Source organism: Echeneis naucrates, chromosome 14 (genome assembly GCF_900963305.1).
Source record: "Echeneis naucrates chromosome 14, fEcheNa1.1, whole genome shotgun sequence".
Taxonomy (NCBI): domain Eukaryota; kingdom Metazoa; phylum Chordata; class Actinopteri; order Carangiformes; family Echeneidae; genus Echeneis; species Echeneis naucrates.
The window spans coordinates 9,403,245-9,427,976 of record NC_042524.1 but is presented as its reverse complement, the minus strand read 5'-3'; the positions used below and the strand labels follow the sequence as shown (position 1 = coordinate 9,427,976).

The window sequence follows — 24,732 nt, the reverse complement described above, 5'->3', positions numbered from 1 at the left end:
ACTGGTGGCCTCTGAGTTTCACCTTTTCGTATCAGCTGGGTTCCACTTCGAGTTAGCTCATGCTTCAAACTAACTACATGGTGTCAAGCTTTGTCCTTTTTCTTTGTGTTGTCAGCACCTTTTATTTAATTCAGTTGTCCTCTTGTGTTCATCTGTTTCTCATCCGAAACAAATTTACATTCAATCTGTAATAAAGAGTCTGATGTGCCTGTGTAGTTAAACATAATTGCATATAAATTAATAAGGTTGCAATGTTCATCTCACAATAACATGAAAATGTGTGGTAAAACAGAAAACAAATGAGTTTGGGGTTGCTTTTAGCCTTTCAATATGAGGACAAGTGAAACTGATGTGTGCTAGACTCATTTGTAACCTCCTGAGACCCAGAGGAGGAAAAAAAAAAAAAGAAAGAAAAAAAAAAAAAAAAAAAGGTCTTTTCATTTTGACCCTTTGGGGACAAATTAAATGTGGGGCTGGTAAAGAAAACATTTCAAAGAAAAGAAAAAAAAAATAAATTAACTTTATTAAAATTTTATTTATTTATTTTTTTTTTTATTTTACACATGCACTGCAGTGGACAACAGGACATCACTGATGTAAAAAACATTCAAACATGCAGAGAGGAAATCTTTGCACAGCTGTGTGCTTCAGGTGTGTCCGGAAGTATTAGAGGAATCAAGCAAAAATTAATGTCCTGCAGAGGACAAAAACAAATTGCCAGGTCTCAAGGAGATATGGCATTCTGACTTTTACATCTGTTCCTATCAAACGAACATCGAATAAATTAATAAACGAAACTAGTCGGTTGAGCAGGCACTGAATACATTTCCCTAATAGACTGCACCATTATTCACCGAATAAAAGTTATGTCTTAGTTTCATGTCTCTCAGTTCAAACACACACACACACACACACTCACTCACATATGTGTGCACTTTCCACTTTGCGTGCCCTCAATTTCTCTTTGCTTTCTTTCTTTTTCCCTTCTCTCTCACATTTTGGTTAAGTGACATTTAGGTGCTGATGTCATTGAATTAATTTCTATTGCTGAAATGCCAGTTCATCAAAACCACAACCGTGTAGAATGCGTGTCTAACCCTATTTGCTGGGAGAGATGTGATGCACGGTCAACTGATGAGAGCTGCCCCAATGAGAACCATGGTGTCAGCAAAAATAAATAAAAGCTGTGGTTACTTTGACATCGTTACTAAGGGCTTTTTTTTTTCATAGGAATATGAATGTCCTCTGTCTATTTTATGGCGAAGTTCACGGAGTAGCCTCTTCCTTGCTTGCTTCTTCCATATACAGCATCCACTACATGTGCATTCATACGTTTTTCTGTAGCTACAGCTCGATTCCAAAGACTTTACTGAGATACGGCTTACAAACAGTATTAAATATGAAGGGAGCAAATGACCTTGTCTAACCCTTTGATCCACGTTTTCAATAGTTTACAGGAAATGAGAAATGAACTGTACTCACACAACACTTGCACTAACCAACTAGTTTCACATTTATACATTTCCATATTCACGTGACATTGGCTGTGCAGACATGATGCTAGGAAATGAACTGCAACTCAACAAAGATGGCTGAACGAACATGCAGGTATAGTGAAGGAGCTACAGAACAGGAATGTGTTCAGAAAACTGCTTTGTAGATGTTAAAAGTTTTTATATGATGGTGACAGTGATGCCCATCAAAACAAGATAAGGTTGCTAGTTTCATGGTGAGCCATTGTCTCGGGATCTCAGATACATTGACCAACGTCAGCAGACGCGGTCACTCTTTTAGCCCCGCCTCCAACGGGCAATATTCCTGCTGTGATTAAATGTTGGGGTGTGTTTGTTTGTGACTTCCAAACAGAGTGCTGTGTGTGTTTGTATGTACACTGCCTGCTAAGGAGAACCTTGTGTACATTGCTACGATGGCTTGTGCAATTGTCACTTTAATTGTTTCCATCTTTGTGCGTGTGTGTGTGTGTGTGCATGTGGCTGGCGGTCCCTTCAGAGGAGCAGGCCACTTCAGAGCAGTCGTGGGACCACCACAGGCTGATGGAGCCGGTGCTGCCACTTCACACACTGTGTGCGTGCCTGTGTGTGTGTGTGTGTGTGTTTGTGTATGGCTATCCTTGTGTGATGGGAAGAAAGACCAACACATACTGTGTGTGTGTGTGTTTGTGCGAGAGAGAGAGACAGAATGGCTAAGAAAAAGAAAGCGTGAGAAACAGGCGTACAAATTTCATACGTTATATTATGTCTCTACTGTGTGTCTGGTAAAATGAGGCAATGTGTTTGTGTGTCTGTTTGTGCTGCATCTGTGTAGAAGTGATAAATGATGCGTTGACAGCACAAACAGATGAGTTAGTGTGTAGACAGATTTCAGAGACAGTGCAGCAGCTGTCTGGGTTACGTCTGTGTTTACTTCTGCATGTATGTGTGTGCGAGAAAAACCTGTAAAATGTGTGTAATTCAGTTTTTCAACAAGAATTCAACATCAGTTAAGATAGCTGTTGGTGTGTTGATGCCTGGACCAAAAGTTTTATCTCTGCAGCGTGTGTATGTATCTGCTCACCTGTCTTCTGGCTCATGTCTGTGGGCAGGTGTGGAGGACTTGGGGAGAAGTGATCGTTGCTGTAGGGCAGGAGGGATGTCAGGGGGTGCATCCCATGGGACTGCTGCACAACCGACACTTTGTTGGACTGTGAACACACAACAAAGATTCAGAATTAACAGAGAAATTTTCATATACAGTTCAAACTGAGTTGCTGACACAGGATGTGCATATTTACCTGAAACACCTAAGCAAATGTGAGTAGTGGTTTTTTTTTTTTTTTTTTTTTTTACACCCACCTATAACAGTCATATGGAGCTGTGCAAACCTGCAAATGCAGCACCTACGTCTAAAGAGGGCCGTCATGCTTGAACCCTTTTTCAGAACCTGTTTCCCATACCTGAGCAATTTAACTACTGTAAGAGAAATAATTGGGTAATTACTCTGAAAATAAATATAACTAATTTCTGAGGATGTTTGTCACCATAGATCAGAATCAGTCAAGACTGATGGGAACGATCAAACATTTTTATTTCATTTATTTTAAAGATGTTTCAAGATTAATTTTAAGATGCAAGTTCAAACAAACACACAACGATGCTGGTGGACACATTTACATTTACTTGTGGAAATAAAAACCCAACCGGACACACACACAAAGAAAGAAAGTTGAACATTTTAAACACAGCTTGGAACAAACAGATGTGCTGTACTTTTCACCCTTTGGTTTTCGGTGGAGAAGGGAGCAGGAGGAGGAGGAGGACCATTTGATCGATAAGCCTTTGATGATCAAGTGAGGCTGCGTGCGGGCTTGTTTGCTTTTATGTGTCTGTTTACAAATGGCTTTCAATAACTTACGTGAAATCTAGTTATTGCTAATGCTCCCAGCATGCTGGCTGACATACGATATGTCACAGCGGTTAGCAGTGTTGGAGGCAGCTAACCAGGCAGCAGAGTTACACTCCAAATGTTTGGAAAAGACTGTATGTGTGTGCGTGTGCTCATGTGTAATTGTTTCTGTACAAATATGTGTCTTTCTGTGCGAGTGTGTATGTGTCTTTCTGAGTGGCCAGATGTATGTGGAAGGATTTAAATGTGTGTGTGTGTGTGTGTGTCTGCATGCTGCATTCAGTCTTTGAAAGCGTGGTTCTGATTTTCATGTATATTACTATTTCATGTGTGTGAGTATTTCTGCTAAAAGCGTTATTTCAGTTACTTTATTTTACACTGAGATGGACAAACCTGTGTGCACGTGTATATTGGTCTATTTGGATGAGCTTGTGTATGTGTGGAGTGTGTAACATCAGCACTACAGAGAGGAAGATCTGGTGTTACTCTCTGGGCCTCCTGCTGAGTTACAAAGTGAATCCCTTATCACTTAAAGGCAGAGCTTCCACACATCGCACTCCACATTAACACACACACACACTTTCAATATCTCCTTTCCTACCGATCAACATCCTAAACTCTCTCTCTCACTGACCAAACACACACACACACACACACACACACACCTCTCATATGTATGCTACATGGCAAGCTGTTGAGCTAAGATCAAACTGCTAAACCGCTTTTAATGTTGAGACACATGAAAACAAAACACCCAGCCTCTGTACTGGAGAGCCGGGGGGGGCTTATAGATATAAGCCAAGAAAAAGACGCTTTTAGATCTCAATGAAGAGAGCTGGCTAGATGACAATGATATGCTGCACTATTTAAGAATTTGCTCACACTTTACCATTGAAGGGAAGGGGAAAGTTGTAGGAATGGGTGATTAGGGGCGTGGCTTCACACACAGCATGGGAGAAGTGTGGCAAAGATTGGGAGGGCTTTATAGATATCACCACTATCCTTTGTCTTTATAGCTTCAGCCAACGTTCAATGCAAAAAAAAAAAAAAAAAAAAAAAAAAAAAAAGCTGACACACAGCCCAGTTCTACAAAAGTATATGAGCATATTGTCTGAGTTAAGGAATCAGAATCAAAATCTTGAAAGCATCTTGAAAGAAGTCAAAAAGCTAAAGCTAAGAAAAGTTAAATATCCAAATTAGTTTTGACAAAATTCAAGCAGCAAATTAAGAACATGTAACTTGAAAAACATTAGTAGTTATTGAAGTCAGATACACAATAGAGCAGTTGTGGCAACTGTGCACAAGTGTGAATTATTGCACACAAATCACGCACGCTTCACACATTCTCCTCATACACCATCTACTGTTACATGCACACATCTATTCAGCTTTAACTGATTCTGCACATATGGATGCGCACACAGACACACACACACGCACACACACACATCTAACAGAGTTGGAAGGCTTCAAAAGTAGCTGTGGCTCCATTTCACGTGTTGAGGTTGATGTTGCTGTTTTGCTGTAACATTATAGCCGCAAAATCGTCCATTTATGTTTCCTCTCTTCCTCGGGGTAATTAGCTGGCCTTGAAGTGGCTTTCGCTGCGCCTTCCTTTTTTTACACACACTCAGGGAGGCTGACTGAGAGCACTCATTTAACCCATAATTATCAAGCCCTCTGTATTTAAAAAAAATCCCCCCCCCCCTCACACAAAGTTACACATAATTAACCTTAGATGGAACAGACGAGTGTCTACTTGCACAAGTGGGACACATGCACACTTGCAAAAGATCGAATGACACGGCAACTTTGAATTGAAAACACACAGCTTTGACTAATGGTATAAAAGAAACAGAACTTCACATATGTTCAGGTGCGTGTGCGCGCGCGTGCACAGATGTGGGAAAAGTGTTCATGCACCCTTTAATTTGCTGCAGTAGAGTTATCGACCCTTGCAAGCTGACATAAATCGTGGAGTAAAAATCAATAGTAAATACAGGGTTTGTAACTACCCAACTCAACCTTGATTTATTTTCTTTTAATAAGATGCACGAGGGCCCCATCGCTCACTGCTTCAAATGTGATGTAAAAACAGCCTGAACGGGATGAAAATGTCTTCTTTAGATTTTCAGTGTGGATCTGTTTTACCCCATTTGTATCAGTTACGGAAAAATACAAAAAGACCCTCTTTTTGAAGGGCAACACATACACGCATTGACAGAAAAATATAATATCCTGGTGTAGCTTTTCACATATTCATGTCACTGGTGGTATTTAAATGTGTGCATCCTGCACAGTACTCATTTTGTTGGGTGTGGTTTATGATTGGGTGGTGTTTGACTAAGGTAATAATATTTCTTCGTTCGGTCTTCAAAATATTTATTGATTGTGGGCAAACTAGCACATCAGGAAAGTGAAAAGATGCTCACAGTGATCTGCAAATAGTCAATTCTAGCACAACCTTTGTGATGCAGAATCTGATTGTACTGCTGCAGATTTGTGTTACCTCTGAGACTCTGGAATAATTTTGGCTTGTGTAACATCCTGTTCCCTTACCAGTTTGCTGATCAACAGGTGGCAGCAGTACAGTATGTACAAAGTGTATACAACCAAAGCAGTGAAAGAGAAAATCTAAAACTATCTAAAGAGATGTGTATACATGCACACACCAATATATTTATATCAATATAAATATAAAATAGTTTTTTAAGGAAAGAAAATTATTGTTTTTGTCAGGAGTGTAAATCTTTAAACATAGTTACCCAATGTTTCCACAAGATAAAAATATGTCTGTTGCACAGCCACACTCCAGTCACAGCCTACTGCATATCACTGGACATGCATTGATCATGTGAGCATGCACATACATGTGAAGAGGTCCACTGTCAAATGCCAACTGCAGTGGCGATGAATAATAAACCTCCTGTTTGTTGAGTAGATCAAAGATATAATTACTTCAAAGATGTGATTACTTTAAAAATTCCAATTAGATAACACCTTTTTTTAAGAGCATCAGGCAATGGTAAATGTAGCCCGCAGTCTCTCTGTAGTCTCATTTCACTTGAAAGGCCTTTGATTTATCAGTATATTGTTGCTGCCTTTTATCTCCACTCTATTTGAACAGAAATCTGCTGTTGAATAAAAGAGTTAATGGGATCCCAGACATCACTTGTTTGTAATGATGCCCTCCACCTTGACCCTGACACACACACACACGCACACACATACACTCACACAAATACACGTATGTATGTATTTCACGTACACATGCGTGCAAAGGAGCACAGTTGGATGCTGATGTGTGCACACGCGCGCACACAAACACAAACAGACACACACACACACACACACACACCTACCTTCATTTAAAGGACCTTACTCTGATAAAACACCTCTAATGTATTCTTTGGTTTTCAGATGACACACTGAGTAGATCCGTCTCTTTTCATATTTGAAACGGAAATTAAAGCGTCCTCTCTTTTGTCCTCCCCCTCTCCTCTTGCTTTTGAGTCTAACGTCTTTAATCTCACATTTCACGGAGATGGTACATTAAAAATGCTCATTCACTCTTTCTTTGACAGTTGTCCTTGCCCTGCTATGGCAGAAATTTAAAAATTAAATAAATAAAGCCAAAAAAAAAAAAAAAATTACAGACAGTCTGAGAATGAATGGTACATTCACCTTGGCTCTTTGCAATCCTTTCAAGTGGCTGCAATCAAACTGCTATGCAGGAAAGCTTTTTCACAAAGAGATCTGAGCATAATGCATCATGTTTAGTCATCAAATGAATCAAGAACGCACTTAATAAAATGTCCTTCAAAGGCAGTCGAAAACAATTTATAAATCACAATTTGGTTTGTGAATCAAACCGGATCTGTGAATTAACTGTTTGTGAAATAAGATGCTAATAGCGCCTTTTAGATGCCGATTGCTTGGCTGTATCACAGCTTGGAAACCATCTAAAAATACAAGCCAATCCAAGACTTTTTCCTCCAAATTTTAGCAGTTTGGAGGAATAAATTATCTCTTTTTTTTTTTAGTTGTTCAAAATTGTTTATGCGAAAAATGTCCACCTGAATATGATTATTATTTTCTCCCTTCAATTAAAATTGAAATTAAGTAAAGTAAGTAGTAGTCAAAAAAATAAAAATAAAATAAAAATAAACAAACTTCTGAATTTAAATGTAAGTTTAAATTTTATTGCAGCAGTATTGAATTGCTCATAAAGACCCTGTGGACAATCCAGCACACAGGTGGGATGTGAATGGTCAAAGGATCTAGTCAAACACTTAACTTTTTTTGGTTTGTTCCAAGTGTTTGTCTGGGATTTAACTCCAAATCCTTGGATTAGTTACTGCTGCGCTTCTTAACAGGAAAAATCCAACACAAAAAACTAACCTGAATGGCACTCAAAGGCTCTGATTCTGACATTTTTCACACATTATGTAAGTGTGAAAGAACAAATTGGATCCAGAATGTGGATTTTTCAAACACCAGAAAACTGCAGCCTGCAGATTGGACTATCATCACACAATGAGGGTTAGTTATTTCAAACAATGTAGGTGTGCTGTCTCTTTCTCACAGTAGAACATTTCAAATGTCAAGGTGGTTGGACTTGTTTCCAATGTCCTTTTAAAGACCCAAATACATTGCTCTAAATGCAAGAATGCTTCCTGAGAGAGATTGTAGGGGAGATTTTTTTGAGATTTTTTTTTTTTTTTTTTTGAAAGAGAGAAAAAGAGAAAAGGAGAGAAAAACCTCTGAGCCTAAAAGCGTAGTAAAATTCCCCACACCTGCATGCAGAGAGCGTGAGTAAAACAAAGATGGAGCAAGAAAGAAAACATGTGAGTAAGAGGGAAATGTGAGGTGGCGACTCCTCACACACACACAAAAAAAAAAATAAAAATAAAAAAATAAAAAAAAATGCATGAGGCTGTCATTTATTCCCATGGAAACTCCTGGACCACATAAGCCTGATATTAGTTTGGTAACAGATTCAAACTCATTTGACTCTATTGACCGCCAGAAAGGAGTTTAATATAGAGAAAAGGCACAGCTGTTTAAAGCAGATGAACTTACTGACATTAACTGATACTGAAACTCCAGTATGACTAAGAAAACATAAATAAGATTCTTAAAAGAAAAGGCTTCTGCTTTTGCTGAGAGGAAAATGCTAAACCGCATGTCACTTGATCTCTGGGGATAAAAAAATCTTAATTTGTTTGCCAGAAAAACAATAATTTTGGATGGAATAATTATGAAAATTAAACTAACTAATACAATTATTTATTTATTAATATCCCTAACCTGAGCTGTTACTAGTTACTCTTTTATGCCTTTGGAAATACTTTAAAATACTTGCCGTTTTGCCCCTGCATATATTGTATTTTGCAACTAATAAACACAATTTCATAAAGGAGGATTTATAAAAAATGTCTTGTTGTAATTCATTAACTTAACTACTGTTCCTATAATACTCAGTCTAATAAGCAGAGAGGACATCAGACAACCCAAAATTCTAATCCTTCTGTTCATGTGCAGCCTCAACTACTTTTAGATGACATACATTTAATGCATGTGCCTACAAAAAGTCCATATGGAAAAGTTTTTATGGTTGGGGTTTCGGCAACTCAAAGCGCCTGGTTGAGTTGAAGAAAATATTGCGGTCTTGGTAAAATGTAGATGCTCAGTTTGATCACTTAAAACTCTTTTTATAGTTAAAGAAAAAAAATCTATAACTTTACCAAACATCTTCAGTAGCCTAAACAAAAAGAATCACCTTGCAGATGCGGGTTTTTTATGTGAACATCTTGTGTACAGATGCACTTGTGCCCAGAACATACCCGAATGTTGCACCCTCTACAAGGCCCCCAGGGCCGCCTGGTTGACCTGCCTTGACTGCTATGACCCCCCACAGCCCGTCCCACCGCAGCAGTCAGTTTTGAGTACTGAGTAGGTCTCCCAATCTGGAAGTCATTGCCTTCTCCAGAGTCAGGAGCCCAAAATGAGAGCCTCTTAGTTGGAGGTTTGGGCAACATCAAAGCGCAGGCAACCATAACAACGCAGCTATGTTTAAAAAAAGGGCCAAACACCCCCACCCCCAACAAGCCCGCCCACTCCCCAATTACAAACACACACACACACACACACACACATACACACACACAGTGTACGAATGGATATATGCAAGGGCACGCCTAGTGGTGTGCAAGCAAATACCCACACCATCGTCCACTGTCGCCACACACCACTGGAACATCTGGGCCATCGCCATGATGAATCAGTCACCAATGCTCGTAACCAACAGAGAGAAGTACTTTGTGCCTGAATGCATTACTTAATACTCACAGAGTGGAGAGTCCAGTTTTTAATTCAGCAGCACGTTTTTTTCTGTATTTGTTATTGTCCACTGATAAAAGTTGCATAAAAGTAAACATTGGTGCTTTCTTAAGAACTTGAAGTTTTGGATCGAGTCAAGAAAGATGCATTTATATTTGAGCCAAGTATCTTTAGTAACAGTAGATCTAAAATTGTAATACTTGTAGGGCAACAATAAAGAGCCGATCCAACATTTCCCCAGCAGAGTGTTTGGCATCTAAATGCTGAGCGTAATAAATAAAACAGAAATGAATGCACCAATTCTAAGCAATCATGTTTACATACTGACAACTATAAAAAAATGACAGCAATAGAGGTATTATTGTTATTTATGAGCACTGAGACAGTCAAGCCAACAGAACTGCAGTGAGAAGGCATCTTTTGACCTTTTTTTTGGCTTTTATTTATTTTCCACCTGCAAGTACTTTTGCATCCTTTTTGATTAATGGATGCTGATTTCCCATAGGTCGATGGCACAGAAACTTATTCCAGCCCAAAGCTGGGGTTTTATTGCAATTGTGATGAGGAGAGGGGCAGTCAGGTTTAGAAGGTTATTGGTTTTATCCATGACCTTTTCACAACTGTAGCTTTGCATTAATTAGTGGAACCATGAGGATGAAGTTGCCTTATGAAAGCTTTAACCAAAACCAAGATCTTGGCTCCTTCGCTAAACTTAAGTTTGTACTACTCCGCACATCCTTAATGCTAATGGTTATTTCTTTAAGATAACTCTTTGTTCAAGCCTTTGGCTTCCAACAATACAACATTTAACTGATTCATCCACCAACACTGCTAGTTGAGTTGCAGTGGCAGCAGCAGAGGATGTAGAAACACTGGTAGTGTAGAAGTGATACTATCAAGCAAACTTGAGAGGAAGAGAAAGAGGAGACAGGAAAGAGTGTGAGGAGATTCACTTTTCACACTTAATCTAAAAAAATCACGGTTCTGCCTTTGTGCAGCAAGAAAACCTCCAAGCTCTTCATGAGATGCTCTGCTCTGCTGCTGCTGGCTCCAGGGGCCATGGATATGACTGAGTTCTCTTAATGAGTGGCCGGAAACAGACAAGCAGGAGACTTTCTCTTTTCGACTGCGGTGACAATTTTCAGTTTGCATAAATGGTCTCGAATGATTGGCCCTAAAAAGGACTTATTGATGTTTACTGCTTGTTTATTTCTATCAGACATTTCACAATTAACAACTTGTTTGTGACATTTGGGCAATCATATGCAACAAAAATAAGAGTGAGGAGGAAATGAGTCGACCACGGACGACGTAAATCCTCCTCTTGACACACTTCCTGGAGTGTTTGGTTCATTCAAACAATAGATATTGCGATGACTTCAAGCCACATCCATATTTGTCTGTAGGAACCAGTTAGCAGAAGCAAAAAATATCTGGTGGTTTGATAGCAGTATTGTCGGAGAGGCACCAAGGACTTGCCATGGCAGAAAAGGCCTCCGTGTTTGGATTTATTCTCAGACAAGCCAGCAGGGATTGTTTTCAGTGTGAAATGTCAAACTTCCACAACTATGTTTATCAGGCCTGATTTATCTGGTGGCTGCGGTAGAGGGATGAAAGTTTTATCCAACATCACAAGGAAAAAAAAATAAATAAATAAGAGTGACCTTTTGATGAATCTCCTCCCGCCTTTACTGTACTGTGTAAGGAAGGAAACACCAGGCCTCATAGCTTTGTTTTTTTTTTCTTTTTTTCTTAAAGATCCCCAGTGTGATTGCAATCCCCATGCACAGTTTATGTGGTCTCATCTCCTGCTGAGTGTCTATCGCTCACTCATTGTGAAACCTTTCCTCTACGGCAGCCTAGCTTTCACTCACCAGCTCAGCCTAAATACCAGACCATGTGGCCAAATGGGAAATGCCGCCACCCGCCCACATGCAAGAAAAAAAAAAAAGAAAGAAAGAAAGAAAGAAACAAAACAAAACAAAAAACCCTGCAGTGATGGGTTTCCTGTGAGCCTTTATCAATTTATTACACAAATATAGAAACCAAAAATCTGAATAAAAGTACCGCACAGGTCATAGTTAAAACTGATGCTCCAGCTCATTATCCTTTTTCAACCCTTTGTGTTTTGAGATTTTTTTATTTGAGGGATGAGTGCTAATCTGATCCGTGACAGATAAAGAAGTAGACATGTATTTCAATATACTTATTTATGTAAATTTTACACATGAAAAAAAAAAAAAAAAAAAAAGAATTATAGTGAAAATTCAGGGTTACTAATCATTTTACTTATTTAATCAGGGACATTTGACAAATATTTGGAAGAAATGAGACAGAATAAATAAAGTAGGAAATGACAAATATTTGCTTCAAGATTTTCAGTGTTTTATTTATATTGTGTTTTGGACTGTTGGTCAAAATAAGACATTGGATGACAATAATTTGGGTACTTGGGATGCCTATTGGGCATTTTTCAGCACTTTAGTTTAAAGATGGATTTCTCTTTGTTGAATTTATAAAATTGATCAAAATATTTTTTCCATCACAACGTCAAAAAGGCAACACCAATTCAAAGAACGGGTCCCTACACACTGAAATCATTCCCCCAGCTGTCTACATCTTCATCCTCACTCCTATAAATGTTTACATTTCCTTACAAGCTTGAAAACATTTGAATAAAAATCTGCTTTTGAGTCCCTTTGAATATTTGGGATAGAGAGAGCAGGCACTTTGTGCAGCTGTGAGAGTGCATAGAAGACTAAATTGTTTTGTGTGTGTGCGTGTGAGCATCAGGGCACTGACGAAGTGCTGGTGCGTGGCTGACTATGTGCAGGCCAACTGTTGTTGAGTCAAGTTTTTGTGAAGCAGACAGCTCAATCAGCTTACACGCTTTCTGCCTTCTGGGCTGCCGGTTCAACTCATGTACATGGTGCTTTCTATCTGGTCTGTCGCTTTGATGTTTCTATCAAAATAATCTCATCCCTGGGTGTTTGTGTGTTACAGGATCATTGAGGACCATGCAAAAGCAATACCTGGAAATACCTAGGGGGCGAAGTGGCCTTAACACCTGAAATTCAAATAGGAATACAGCTTTTTTTCCTCCTTCCTCATTTGCACACACAGATATGGTCTTTACTGTAATAAGACAGAAATTAGATGTTTTTTGGCACATTTTAGTATATGTATGCCACTTTTTAAAAGAACAAGTTCATTAAAATAAATCCAAACCCAAAATCAGATCAAGCACTGATACAAAGTTTGAGAACCAGCTGCTCTGTCAAATTCCTGAATCTTTCCATATATTGCATCACTTTACCAGAAACAAAAATAGAAATTGTTAATTTGGTTTGTGCATATAAAAAAAACCCTACACACACACACACACACACACAGAGCCTGGAAAAGGCGAGTCATCAGATCAGTCATCAGAGTCATCAGATCAGGGAAGTGCCACAGCGCCAAAGTGACTGCCCAATCAGCTCATTCCTTTCATCATCCCTCAGAGCGATCAAGCAGTCTGACTTAAGCTGGAGTGTTTAAAAGAACCATCTTACCCCTAAAGATTACGGTTGTTGCAACAAACACGGCTGAATACTGATTATTTATTAGTACTGATCATCCACACAGATAGCTCACAGACACATAGCTCCCTCAGAAGCCCTGATGTGAGCTGATGCTGTTTAAGGATCCAAACTGATGACCTTTGACCCATGCACACCTCTTATTGGCTGAAGACCAGTTAGGAGGCCACCAGTTTTATCTACTGCTTCACTCATTACTTGCAAAATTGTGACTCTGTTAGAATCTATGGACACTACAAAGAGGATGTGTAGAGCGAGGACGAAGCTTGTATCAGACAATTATCATTCCTGATTAATCTGCTATTAATCTATTCTCTGAATTTATTCTGCATTTCTGGAAAAAGTCCACCATGGAGTCGACATGAGAAGACTATGAAAACCAGCAAATAGCAATATTTATCAATCAGCAATTATATTTTGTTGAACAACTAATCATTTTAGCTCCAAAGAACAAAAAGGGACAATTATAAGACTGGAAGGGAAGAAAAGATGGATGAATGTGAAAACACAAGAATGGAGGAAAGGATACAGTTATGGACAGACAAATAGATGGATGGGTGGATAGGTGCTCTGTCTCTCTCTCTCTCATTCCTTTCATGTTCTAATTTATTCAGTCTGATTAATTCCTTTTACCCCAGTGGCTGGAGCAATTCCTCTGGATGTGCATAGTGCCCCACCTCCAAGCAGCCCCCCTTCTCCGGTACCTCTTCCTCTACCTCGCAGCCCACCTGCTGAGCTGGTCCCCTCTGTACATACTACACAGCAGTCAGGAAACGGGGCCCTCATGCTGTAACCTTGGTAACTATAATGCTGCACCAACCACACTCTGCAAAAAGTCCCAGCTCTTGATGTAAAGTGCATCTCTCCAGTCATTTCATGTGCTTGGACAGATCACACAAAAAAAAAAAAAAAAAAAAACATGGGTGGAGATTTCAGTAATTAAAGAGTCAAAAACATTTGACACTTCAATTTCAGTACACTTAGGTAGTTTTGGTTTGCGTGAGAAGCTTTTGTTTTGAAAGTACACAGAGTAAATGCCAAATAGAGTTTGTCTTTGTGAGAACTAATTCCTTAACAGTCAACTTCAAAGCTGCAACCTGAACTCCAGAAATCACTTACTCATCTGATAGATGGCCCATTTTCAGCTAATTTTATAAATCAACATTAAAATGTCAAACTCTGTGAGGAGTAATGGCTTTTTTTTTTTTTCCATCTGATGCAATCTGAAATCGATTGTATGATGGTTGATGAGACAAAACACATTCGTATCATTATTTTAAGTTCTCAATAATGAAAATAATCCTGATTTTTGGCTTTTTGTCTGCTCCCATCGTGACTTTGCATCAGTGGAGCATCCAGAAGACAGCCATGTGTCTCCCCAGAGGATCAAATATCTGACCACAAACCATTAAAAGCAAACACAATCTGAGTGAGTGGTTGTTAAATACGCAAACCATAACGCACTACATGATCATCGGTGACCAAGGCAACCTGTGCAAACAGTGCAATTGCAAAACTGTGTCCATGAATGTCATGCTATTTTTGCAACCAAAACAAACTGATTTCAAAGTTAGAGCCGAAGCATTTGAGGACACTCACTTTATTGCTTCATGTGCTCGAACACCTTAAAATACATAAACTGAATGTTACAAAACTCCAGAGAGGTAAATGGTTTCAGCCTGAGAACCTCTGGAGTTGAAAACTATGCTATGGAGTTTCCTCCAAAACACCTGGAAAAACAGCTTTGGTTTCCCTCTCAACTCTCATTTATCGTTATAAGTTGTTGTTACCACAAGTGGTTTTGGCTCTGTCTCAGTGGGAATATGATGCTGCTCTGTGTGATGAAAAACGCTTGCAGTCAGTTACTGTTACACAGCTGCATCATTGTCCTTGAGCAAGACACAGAAGCCCTGAAGCCCTGAAAAAAAACAAAAAACAAACTGCTACCAAAAGTGTTGCTCTTGAAAGTTCCTCTCATTGGTTGTCAGGCAGGCAGAAGACAGCTATGTACTGTTTCACTGCTTTAACACTTAATCATGGTTTCATACAATATGTAAAGATTTTTTATTTTTTGGGGGGCTCTCAAATTTAATCACACAATATCATCCCCATTGTTTCATCCCTGCCTTTCCCTGGTATGTTTTCAATCTAAAAAGCAAAAATGTTGTAAACATTATTTTGATCTCTCTGTTGAATGCTGGGATGATCTCTGTGAATTCAGTCCAAGCCATGATGGTGTAACATATTCCCTTTTCTGTCTCTCTCTCTGTCTGCATTTCTTTTATGACACTTCACGTGTTTGGCAAGCATCCTCGCTGTAGTTTGACTGGCTTGAATTATAGATAGAAGACGCAAGCCACCCTGCTGCTTGTTTGTTTGTTCAAGACTTTGGGTAAGCAAAGGGAATGAAAGAAGCTTGGGAGAGAAAGATGGAGAAATGAAATGGGGGGAAGGTTAAAAAAAGCGGAAGAGAGAGAAAGGAGAGTGACTCCTTAGGATGCAAAAAGCAGAAGGGGCAGATGCAGAAAAAAAAAAATTGAAGCACAGACAGAGAAAGAGATGCACTGAAGTCTGAAAAAGCCTGCTGAGGACCTCAGGAAGAATATCAACATTTGAATCCAGCTCAGGCCCCCCATGGCCTGATGTTTTTATTCTACTATCCATTGTGTGGTCAGTGTGGCAAAAAGTTTGACTTACACACGAGACCAACAAGGAAAATGAGAAAAGAGAAAACATTGAGAATTAGACATGAGAGACACACACAAAGATCACTGTCATGGCAGGGAGAAAACTGTCCATAAAAAAAAAAAAAAAAAAAAAAAAAAAAAGGCACAATGCCCGCAGCCATAATTTTTTGTTGCCAAGTGCTGCCTTACATCACTGACCGCACTTCCCTGCACTGCACCTCAGCGGCGGTTCTTCTGAATCCAAGGGGGAACCCTCCTCTGAAGCCACATCAGAGTCCTGAGCACTGTGTAATGTGATCTGGATGGGCAGATAGAGAGCGCACAAACTCCGGCCCACAACCACAAAGACCAGCTCAGCGCAGGCCCAGTCCTGTGGTCTCCTCGCAATGACAGAATATATTTGAATGCCTTGTGCATTCCCTAAATACACCCCCCACCCCCAAACATGCTTCTCTCATTTAGACAGGGCTTTTAATGAGGAAGGAGGGAAGAGGCTGTAATGTATATAAGTGGTTGTGACAAGTTATGTTGAAGGGATTCACACAGCTATTTATTGCTTTTTGCTTTTGGACAGCGGGTTCTGGTGTGTTCTGGTAAGACCAGGGAGGAACCAAGGACAGCTAATCAATGTCAGAGCTGAGGGTTGGGAGGAGTTTTAGTTTTCTGTCCTAAAGGCAGGAATAAAGTTCATCTTCTTTTCAGTCTGTTTGCCAGTGTGAGACATAACCAAGCCAAAGTGTACAAGGACTTACATTTATAACATAAATGGCTTAATTTAATCTATCAAAAAGACTGATATCAGCATTCAAACAATGTCACCTTGATCGTTTCAACAGTAGAGGATAAATTTCCTGCCAAAGTAATAAATGTATGTTCTTCAGAAACACTCAAGGCAGCGTGTCCAACACCAAGAATAACACCACGGACAAAAAAAATAATAAAAATAAATAAATAAATAAAAAAATCACTCATAAAACTTTCCACATTTGTATGTTTAATGTCAAGATTACCTGCAGGGCTGAAATTTTTTTCCACATTTCACTGTTGACACCACCTTGGTCTAAAAATGTAAGAATAGAGGTTTAGATTTTAGATTTAACATTCAAACGGATGTTCAGTATATGATGGAGAAAACCAACCTGTTTCAATCCAGGCTGGAACCACATTATATTTAAGCATTTTTACATCAAAAATAGATAATTCAGCAATGAACCATCATTGCAGCCCCTTGAGAGACCTGAAGTTTTCAATTTCTTATCCATTAAGCACTGTTCAGTGTTTAATTTGAACTAATGAGAGCTGTTGCAGTAGGTTGAGTATTCAATTGTAATGCCATGCAAACATTTTGTCCTGTCATATCAGGTGAAACACATTTGTAACATCAATGCTGAGTTAGGTGTGAATCCGTATTTGTCTCCCCTTCTCAACATGCACAATCTACAGAGAAAAAAAAGAAAAAAGTTTGTGGTATTCACAGATGCACTTCCTCATCATCGGAGGGTGGTAATGTTACTGAGCAGATCTTTGCTTGATGCCTTTTAGCAGATCAAACACTGAGAATTTGAAAAGCAGATAAAATAGGATAATAAAAGCAGGGAGGCCAGCGGATGTGGAGGGAGTGAAAGGCAAAAAAACTACAAAAGAAAGATGTGGATACAGACATTTAAGAGGACAGAGAAGGGGAGAAACTTTAATGCACACATCAAGCGGTAAATATAGACCTGGATGCATATTTGATATGAGGAGATAAATCACTGTGGCATGAAAAATGAGCAATGTTTAGATAAATGAGCTCACATTAATGGATGGATAAAGAGACAAAAATTAACTGATTACAAAATGAACCTCCGCACACAAACACACACCTTCCCATTACAACCATCTCCATCAGCTCTCACCTTTTCATCCATCCCCCTTCTGCCCATCAATTAAATCCCTTTCCACTGGTCAGGTCTTGTACTATTTGAGCACTGAGCCTCCCTCTGTGTCTCTGAGCCTGTTTCTCTTTAATCTTCAGGAGATGTTCCCATTGATGGACCTATCGATTTGATGTTGCGCCGGTTGCTTTTATCTCAAGGAACTCAAAGAAGTGCTGGAGAGAAGAGCTACACTCCCCACCACCTCTAACAGTGCAAAATCTGTCATGTGCTTCAGGAGACGCTGGTTTAACCTGAGGTGGTCCAGGTCTCTGGACAGGTCAAGAGACAGAGTTTAGAACAATCTTGTTTATTTACTGTAACAAAAAAATAAAAAATAAAAGTGGATTTTTAAACCTTATGAGTCACAGTACAGTTCATTTAATATAATGGGAGGTCAGGTGTTGAATTTATCAAATCTAAAAACATCTTGATCTTAATGGAATTAAAATCAGCTTTACTGTACATATTTCATCTGTTCATCTGTTCAGCTCTTCTTTTCCTATTTAGTATGTAGTAAGAAAAACATACTGGCATCACTTAGCATTTTGCTGAGAAACCTGATGCCCAAGTGTAAAATCCCCAAAAGTAAATTTCAAACAATGGTGGTCTCATTTGCAAACTGAAGAAGAAAATGTCCTTAATAATATTTTAAGGTTATCAAAACTCGGTCGACCTCCATGATGGCAATAGGTATTACTTTTAGATTCTGCTCTACAGCTCCTGTTTCAGCACTATGATTAGCATTGTGCTATTTCCAGCTGAGCACTCAGTCGCATACGTTACTGTGTTCATTGGAGGCCTAACGTACATTTTAAAAGTGCAGGAATGAAGAAATTACATTTCATGGTATTTGTCTGTTTGACCCAAACATAAGCAGAAAGAAGAAAGAGAGAAAGCTTTGGTCACATTTTGGGGCAATAAGCTGTGTTGAGGATTTCAACATGGCACAGCTCCACTGGAGTCATCTGTATACTTTGGGAGAGCGAAGCGAGGGCGCTACCATCCAGCTGACCACATGTGGAACTGGTCCAAAACCTTTGCGAGAGTCAGCGCTGGTGTGCTCCACCACAGAGCCGCATGCACAGGCCCAGGGAGCCTCAGCACGCTGCACCATCAGAGAGGTTGCCAGTTGCCATGCCCCATCTCTACTAATACTATATGTATGTGAGCACGCATGTCCATACATTTGTGTTTGCATTGTACACAGTTTATATGTAATGATGTGTGCCCATTTATTTCTTTTGGTCTATTCAAGAATGTGTGCATCCATGATCAGGAAGGAATTTCAGTGCGTGTGTGTGTCTTTGTGTGTTACTGAGTGTGTTTTTGGCCACATGTGTTTGTATGTGTGTGAATAAGGGGTCCCCCAGAGAGGATGGCAGGCCTGTGGCTTATAGAGCGCCTGCCAAGCTGCTCGGTTGGCTAACAGAGGGGGGTTGATATTCTCCTATCGATCATCTGTACTAATAACATGTTGACTTGCCCACAGTGTGTAATTATCACCCCAAAATAAAGTGGCTGGCTCTATGAAGGGATCTCTGCTTTTAAACCAGCTTTTGTCATCTGCTCATTGCTTCAATCTTTCCTTCTCCTTCTGCTCCTCAAATCAGAGTTCATTGTAGGCACCTTCAATTGCAAATCCTCTAACAACTTTCCTCGTGAATTCATGTGGGAACATGACTGCAGATGATTTTCTGTGTTAAACACTTCTGCAGGTTTCCATCTAAGTTCTCCACAGCTGTGGTGGGAGAAAAACTCAGCAGACCTATGACCTCCAAACAATATCTTTTATTGCCATTTTATGTTGTCCGTGTTATAACGGGGCTTCAAGTTATGTATCCAAATGCTTTACCATCTTGCTGTCCCTTGTATTATTGGGAAAGAACTACAATGAACGTCATTGGTTTCCACTCATTGCATGAATGGTCACAAATTATTTAGCAGGCTCTTGGACTCTGGCCCATCAAAGTGAAAGTCAAAGTTACACCGTCATAGGATGGAGCAGTGCGGCCATCTCTGATCTGCATGAACTGGTTCATAAATTCACTTTTAGACTGTTGGTGAGACATAAGTTAATTTCTGATTAAAATAAAGAAAAAACAAGGAGAAGAATATCATATAATGAAAATCATTGATTATTGTGATGCATTACAAATAAGAAAACAAGTGGATTTTTTACATTTCACAGACACTAATAGCAAAGGTCTTGAATAACAGGAGGCTTTCCAAACTTTGTAAAAGGAAAAAAAAAAAACAAAAAAAACTTTGAGTCAACTACTTTATTCTAGTCACTCGTCATCCATCCATAAATCTCTCTCTTTTTGTCTTCATGCTCCCATTCGTGCATTCTTCAGCACACCCCTCAATCATTCTGATCCATCCCTCCAGTCTATAAAAACGTCTGATGTTTGCATCTGTGGTCGACTGAATTGTTTAGTCGTGATTTGTAATGTAAATATGTGGCGGTGTATGAGTGCACCCCTCCCACTGGACGCCCCCCTTAACACACACAAACACGGGCACACTTAGTCTCTCTCACACACACACACACACACACACACACACATAGAACAACCAGCAGCTGCCTGGCTCAGCTCCGTTACTCCAACTAAGCCATAATTGTTCCCGGGCCTTCACTCTCTTAGTACTAGTCTCTCTGAGCCAAGTGACTAACCATCAGCAGCCCTTATGGCTCACTTTGCCTCCAGGCTCCAACCACCCTGCGATGGAGCTGACATGCAGCACACAGCACGGAGTTCTAAGTTTTACATAACTTAATAATTTATGCAACACAGAGCTTTCAGGTGATGTAGTTGCCATACTGGAGGTCCCAGATATGTATTTTTATTTTTGGTGTTTTATAACGTTCAAATGCTCTTTCCTTCTATGGTCAGAGAAAAAGAGAAACTGCAATTTTTTTTGCATATTTAATCAGACAGACTGCAAGTCTAACCAACCAATGTGGACATGTTTACTTGATAAACGGCTTGGAAATCATTTGGTTAATGAAGTCATTCTTGCTACACCATTTACATTCATCACATTATCTCTACGCACCCTGTCAAATATAGATTTTACTTAGATATTTAACTGAGCCTCAGTTTGGAGAAACATTTTCAGACATGACATTATCTCTACATGGTGGCAGATGCCACTGGAACTAAAACCTATGAAGACAAGGGTCAGGGCTCATTTAGGGGCTGTACCGATGTCGATTACTTTCATCAGCCCACTTTAGTTTGCACAGCTGTCTCAGAATTGACTTTTTTCTCGACTTTTCATCCACGTTGACTGAAAATTTGAAAGATAAGTATCATGCGACATGATCAAAAGGTGCAGAATGATTAAATGAACACTGAGATGAGACTGTCTTGTTAACTGATAAACACATTTCTGATGAAACTTAGCTTTTAAGTGTCAGTACGCAGTAACAACAGCAAGTCTACAATGCAGTACACTTTTAATACATTAGTCTACTCAAAATTCAAAATCCCCAATAAAACATCCCATCTTTGTCACTCACATGACTTCTCTTCTTTCTGAATTTATTTGTTTCTTGGTCTGAGTCTTTCTTGCTCTCTCATTTGTTTAATCTTAGTCCAAAAGAAACATTGTGTGGAACCCCCCCCCAAAAAAAAAAAAAAAAAACCAAGCAGCTCAACTGAAGCCAAACCAGACATCACTGCTCCCATCCTGGACTCCGTCCCTCCTTTCCTGCCTCCAGCTACTGAGCGTAATGCCGCTGCAAAGCACGAACAGGCTTTTGTCCCATTACTTCACTGATCAGACTATGATTTCTTTCCATCACTGGTTCATGACGAAGCACCTCATCCACTGACGGCATCTTAGAAGATAATTTGATGTCGTGCAACAAGGTTATTGAACGTCCAAAACGTCTGCTCTTTCATGTAACACTTAAGTGTGATGTTTCCTACAGCCTTGCTGCCTTATTGGTGAGTCTAAAAAGAAACTGACGCATCACAAGAAGAAAAGCTCATCATTTATGATGAGATAATCAAACACTGTCTCAAGTTTCAATAGGTCCCATTCATTTTTCATTCTGTATTTTTTACCCCTGTGTATCTCTTATTGTTGTGAATGATTTTCCATTGCAGGCCACACACCGTTTGCACTCTAACTTTATAGTTAAAACTGCAAAAGGGAGGGAAAAAAAATAAAAAAATACAGTTGAGAGAGATACAGTTGAACAAGTGAACCTTTAAAATTTTCCACCAGCAGCAACAAAAGTGGTGCGCAATGTGTGTAGTGTTTTCGTGTTTGTGCATGTGTGTGTGTGTGTTTGCTGTTCAGGTGACAATAAGACTCGAGGCCTTTATTTTCCATGGTAAACCACAACAGGCTTAACCTCGTCTAACTGTACACATCGAACACACACACACAAAGACAGAAGATCGACCCTCCCATTTTTGTATAACAAATTAAAAAAAGTGTTGCTCTACTGTTGTCAGTAATAGCAAAGCAAAACCACAACTTACAATATCCAGAATATATTTTCATTGATCCATATATGCGTTTGTGTGTTAATGTCTGTTTCACTTATTTAACCCTTTGCCAGAAAAGGATTCATACAAGCTATATATATATTATTATAAAAGCTATGTTTTTCAACAACTGACACTCCAGATGACACTGCACTCCTTTTCTTCCAATTTTGTGGATATACTTGGAATGATCACTGATGGCATTATACATCATCTGATGATTTCTTCATGCTGATAATCCTGAGCACCTTTTTTTGAATGATGATTTATTAGATTAGATTTCTCCTTTATTGTCCCACAATGGGGAAATTCACATTTATCTTGGAATCAGACTCTTTTAAACAAACGAGGAGTCTCGAGGGTCGTTGGCATCCTTCTCTCTGGTCAAATTCGCATAAGAAAACAAAAGGAAAATAAAAAAACTGAGTCTACCCTTCTTCCTTGCTTCCTCTAATCAAAACAGCATACCACTGACTTGATGTTAAGTTAATGGATGCTTAATTGAAACCACTATTCCCTCTGCTAGCCCAGTATTAATGTGACTGTAGGGAGATCGACTGGAGCCTGGATGGTCTTCAGGCTGTGCTGCTTGTTGTGACAGTGTCAGAGTTATGACTGCTTTTAATGAGCAGTATTAATTTTTAAATTAAAACAGAAAAAGAATCCAGGGTGAGAGAGAGATGAGATGAGGGAGATACAAAGGGTAACTACAAAATGTACAGAAAGTCAAGGAGGAGTGATTGTCGTTTTGTTCTGAGGCACTGCGGGGGAGTGCGAGTCCTCTGGGGTCCTGACAATGGGCTGACTGTGCCTGTGCCTGCTGTAAATCTGCTTCTGTCTGCAGGGGCAAGTCAGCAAGGGGACCATAAAAATGTCATCGAAGGAGTCTGTCTGTCTGACTCAATGTCTGTCAGAAAAGATGCTCTCCAACGATTCCCACTGGATGAAATAAGCCTAATCAATGTCACCTTGCTGATCAAAGATTTTCATCTATGAATCATATGAATTGTTTTGGATGAATGCAATTTTTTCCAGCAATATTTCAGCAGCTGTTCAATTTGTAAAAAGAAAAGATATTTTTATACTGTGCGTTTTCCAAATAACCTAATGACCCTAACAGGAGTGAAAGTAAGAGATAACTTCTTTTCTTTTGAAAACAAAGAATGGAATGGGGATGGCCCGACACTCAGAGAGGAAAAAAATGTCTTACTTTCAAACTGAGCATGCGTTCATTGATTAAAATGTGACAAGAAGATGTAATGACTTTGCTGATTCTTGTGCAGCCATGGTGAGGAGAAAATCTATCTCATCAGCTGGGATTGACCCAGTTAAATATCTGATATTAAATAAAAGCTTTTTATTTGGGTAGCAGAAAACAGAAGCTATGACAAAGAGGGATCCTGTCACTCATTGCAAGTCAGGGGGTGATACAGATCTATGAAAGACAAACAGAGTGAAAATGATTCAGTCATGATCATTTTGACTGTGGCAGCTCTGCTGCCCACTTTGGTTACTTCAAACAAATCCACTTCCTATTGATGAAAGTAAAAACTGACTTTCGAGATTCACATTAGCCCTGGATTCATGTTTCTTTTTCCTTGAGTGCAGCGGTGAAACGGTTAAAGGTGTTCTTAAGGTGGCAGATTCTGTTTCAGCTGGGGCTGTGGTTTTGTTTTTACCAGGTGCACAACGCGGTTACCGGCTTCTCATTGTTTACTGCTAACTCCCTTCCGCTATTGCAGTCGTCTTCTCTTCCTTCATGGGTCTTACTCTATCGGTCTCTCTCTCTCAATTTTACTACAATTCTTTTGCAATCACTTTTTCCCGTTTCTCCAATATCGCCGTCCTCAATCTGATCAGCCAAATCTGTAGCTATCTCAAATCAAATGATGCGTTTCTTTTGTTCTTCACTTCCTGCCCACCCACCTCCACCCTTTCATCTGTCCTTGTGTGCATACAGTGTTTCCCACATACATGTCTTGTACTATGTGCAACACCTACACCATCACGCACACCCACACTGTGTCACACTGTGTGTGCGCACACACACACACACACCAACCACATTGCTGCCTCCATTACAGTTGCTCTAGTTTTTGTTTGGCTCTGAAAAATGCTCACACAAGCCGACCCACCAAAGCACCTTCGAACACCTACACATGCACACTGATTAAAAGTGCTTTATGAGCTCCATGGCTTCCTGAAACTGCACATATTAACTGCTGTTTGTCAGTGACAACAACTTTGTCTGACTTGTCACTGAAGCATCTTGTTTTTGTTTTTTTACACTTACGCTTCC

The 24,732-nt window shown here is 39.5% G+C and overlaps 1 protein-coding gene across 7 annotated transcripts in view; it reads right to left on the bottom strand.

Moving 5' to 3' along the window:
- tcf7 (transcription factor 7) overlaps window positions 1–24,732 on the bottom strand; it is a 62,690-nt gene that overhangs the window by 22,719 nt on the left and 15,239 nt on the right. For all 7 annotated transcript variants that reach the window (XM_029519596.1, XM_029519600.1, XM_029519599.1 and 4 more), the window contains one exon: window positions 2,575–2,701. In XM_029519596.1, coding sequence (XP_029375456.1) covers window positions 2,575–2,701 — 127 coding nt within the window. The remainder of the gene's footprint in view (window positions 1–2,574; window positions 2,702–24,732) is intronic.